The 2377-nt window shown below is 51.2% G+C and overlaps 1 protein-coding gene across 1 annotated transcript; it reads left to right on the top strand.

Moving 5' to 3' along the window:
• Positions 1-400: 400 nt before the first annotated feature.
• LOC138515398 (uncharacterized) lies at positions 401-1492 on the top strand. The gene has a single exon (XM_069630255.1). It carries the CDS (start codon positions 401-403, stop codon positions 1490-1492), a length of 1092 nt encoding a protein of 363 aa, XP_069486356.1.
• The last annotated feature ends 885 nt before the right edge of the window (positions 1493-2377 follow it).

Here is a 2377-nt window from a genome sequence, read left to right as displayed (position 1 = left end):
AGTCAGCACTTTTGGGGGTTGCAGAGATGGGGGTTGCAGTAATCGTCTACACTCGATCGTCTTACACTGCTTTCTGTTAAATGAAGGCCGGTGTGGGTGTGGTCAGCAGTGGATGGCAGGCATAAGGCAGGAAGAGTGAAGTCATGTGACCTGTTTTCACTGTGCCTGCTACTGGAGACCGCTTTGGCTCATGCAGCTGGTGAACCTGGAATTTAGACTGCGGGGGAGGGGGAATGGCCGAGCTCCACTTGCAGCAGCCGTCCAACTGCAAAAACAAAGAGGCAAGGTGGCACCATCAGTAGGGAAAGAAGACTGTAGGGTTAAAAACAAAACACCAAAAAAGAGGCACCAAAAGATTATTAGGGATTAGCATGTGGGGCGGAGGCCACCAGTCCTAGATATGCCTCCTGTCATAGATACTCCTCCTGTCCTAGATATGACACCTGTCCTAGATATGCCACTGGTCCTAGATGCACCTCCTGTCCTAGATATGCCACCTGTCCTAGATGCACCTCCTGTCCTAGATACACCTTCTGTCCTAGATATGCCACCTGTCCTAGATATGCCACTGGTCCTAGATGCACCTCCTGTCCTAGATATGCCACCTGTCCTAGATGCACCTCCTGTCCTAGGTACGCCTCGTGTCCTAGATACGCCTCCTGTCCTAGGTATGCCTCCTGTCCTAGGTATGTCTCCTGTCCTAAATACACCTCTTGTCCTAGATACTCCTCCTGTCCTAGATATGACACCTGTCCTAGATATGCCACTGGTCCTAGATGCACCTCCTGTCCTAGATATGCCACCTGTCCTAGATGCACCTCCTGTCCTAGATACGCCTTCTGTCCTAGATATGCCACCTGTCCTAGATATGCCAGTGGTCCTAGATGCACCTCCTGTCCTAGATATGCCTCCTGTCCTAGGTATGTCTCCTGTCCTAGATACGCCTCTTGTCCTAGATACGCCTCCTGTCCTAGATACGTCACCAGTCCTAGTTACACCTCCTGTCCTAGATACACCTCCTATCCTAGATGTGCCTCCTGTCTTAGATACTCCTCCTGTCCTAGATATGCCTCCTGTCCTAGATCTGCATGCTGTCCTAGATACGCCTCCTGTCCTAGACACGCCACCTTTCCAAGATAAGCCTCCTGTCATAGATGCGCCACCTGTCTTAGATACTCCTCCTGTCCTAGATATGCCTCCTGTCCTAGATATGCTTGCTGTCCTAGATACGCCCCCTGTCCTAGACACGCCACCTTTCCAAGATAAGCCTCCTGTCATAGATGCGCCACCTGTCTTAGATACTCCTCATGTCCTAGATACGCCTCCTGTCCTAGATATGCATGTTGTCCTAGATACGCCTCCTGTCCTAGATACGGCACCTGTCCTAGATACGCCTCCTGTCCTAAAGCCTCCTGTCCTAGATAAGCCTTCTGTACTAGACACGCCACCTTTCCAAGATACACCGCCTGTCCAAATGTGCCACCTGTCCTAGATGCACCTCCTGTCCTAGATACGCCTCCTGTCCTAGATACATCTCCTGTCCTAGGTATGCCTCCTGTCCTAGGTATGTCTCTTGTCCTAGATACGCCTCTTGTCCTAGATACGCCTCCTGTCCTAGATACGTCACCTGTCCTAGATAATCCTCCTGTCCTAGATACGCCTCCTGTCCTAGATGCACCTCCTGTCCTAGATACTCCTCCTGTCCTAGATACGCCTCCTGTCCTAGATATGCATGCTGTCCTAGATAGGCCTCCTGTCCTAGATACGTCACCTGTCCTAGATACGTCACCTGTCCTAGACACGCCTCCTGTCCTAGATACGCCTCCTGTCCTAGATGCGCCTTCTGTCCTAGATACTCCTCCTGTCCTAGATACGCCTCCTGTCCTAGATACGCCTCCTGTCCTAGACATGCATGTTGTCTTAGATACGCCTCCTGTCCTAGATATGCCTCCTGTCCTAGACATGCCACCTTTCCAAGATAAGCCTCCTGTCATAGATGTGCCACCTGTCTTAGATACTCCTCATGTCCTAGATACGCCTCCTGTCCTAGATATGCATGTTGTCCTAGATACGCCTCCTGTCCTAGATACGGCACCTGTCCTAGATACGCCTCCTGTCCTAAAGCCTCCTGTCCTAGATAAGCCTCCTGTACTAGACACGCCACCTTTCCAAGATACACCACCTGTCCAAATGTGCCACCTGTCCTAGATGCACCTCCTGTCCTAGATACGCCTCCTGTACTAGATACATCTCCTGTCCTAGGTATGCCTCCTGTCCTAGGTATGTCTCTTGTCCTAGATACGCCTCTTGTCCTAGATACGCCTCCTGTCCTAGATACGTCACCTGTCCTAGATAATCCTCCTGTCCTAGATACGCC

Source organism: Ambystoma mexicanum, chromosome 6q (genome assembly GCF_040938575.1).
Source record: "Ambystoma mexicanum isolate Mex_15411 chromosome 6q, UKY_AmexF1_1, whole genome shotgun sequence".
NCBI classification, from domain to species: Eukaryota; Metazoa; Chordata; class Amphibia; order Caudata; family Ambystomatidae; genus Ambystoma; species Ambystoma mexicanum.
This window is presented reverse-complemented; position numbering and strand designations above follow the sequence as displayed.

What these genes read in the sequence shown, in the direction of transcription:
- LOC138515398 (XM_069630255.1), top strand. Translation starts at nt 401, where the DNA reads ATGCCTCCTGTCATAGATACTCCTCCTGTCCTAGATATGACACCTGTC.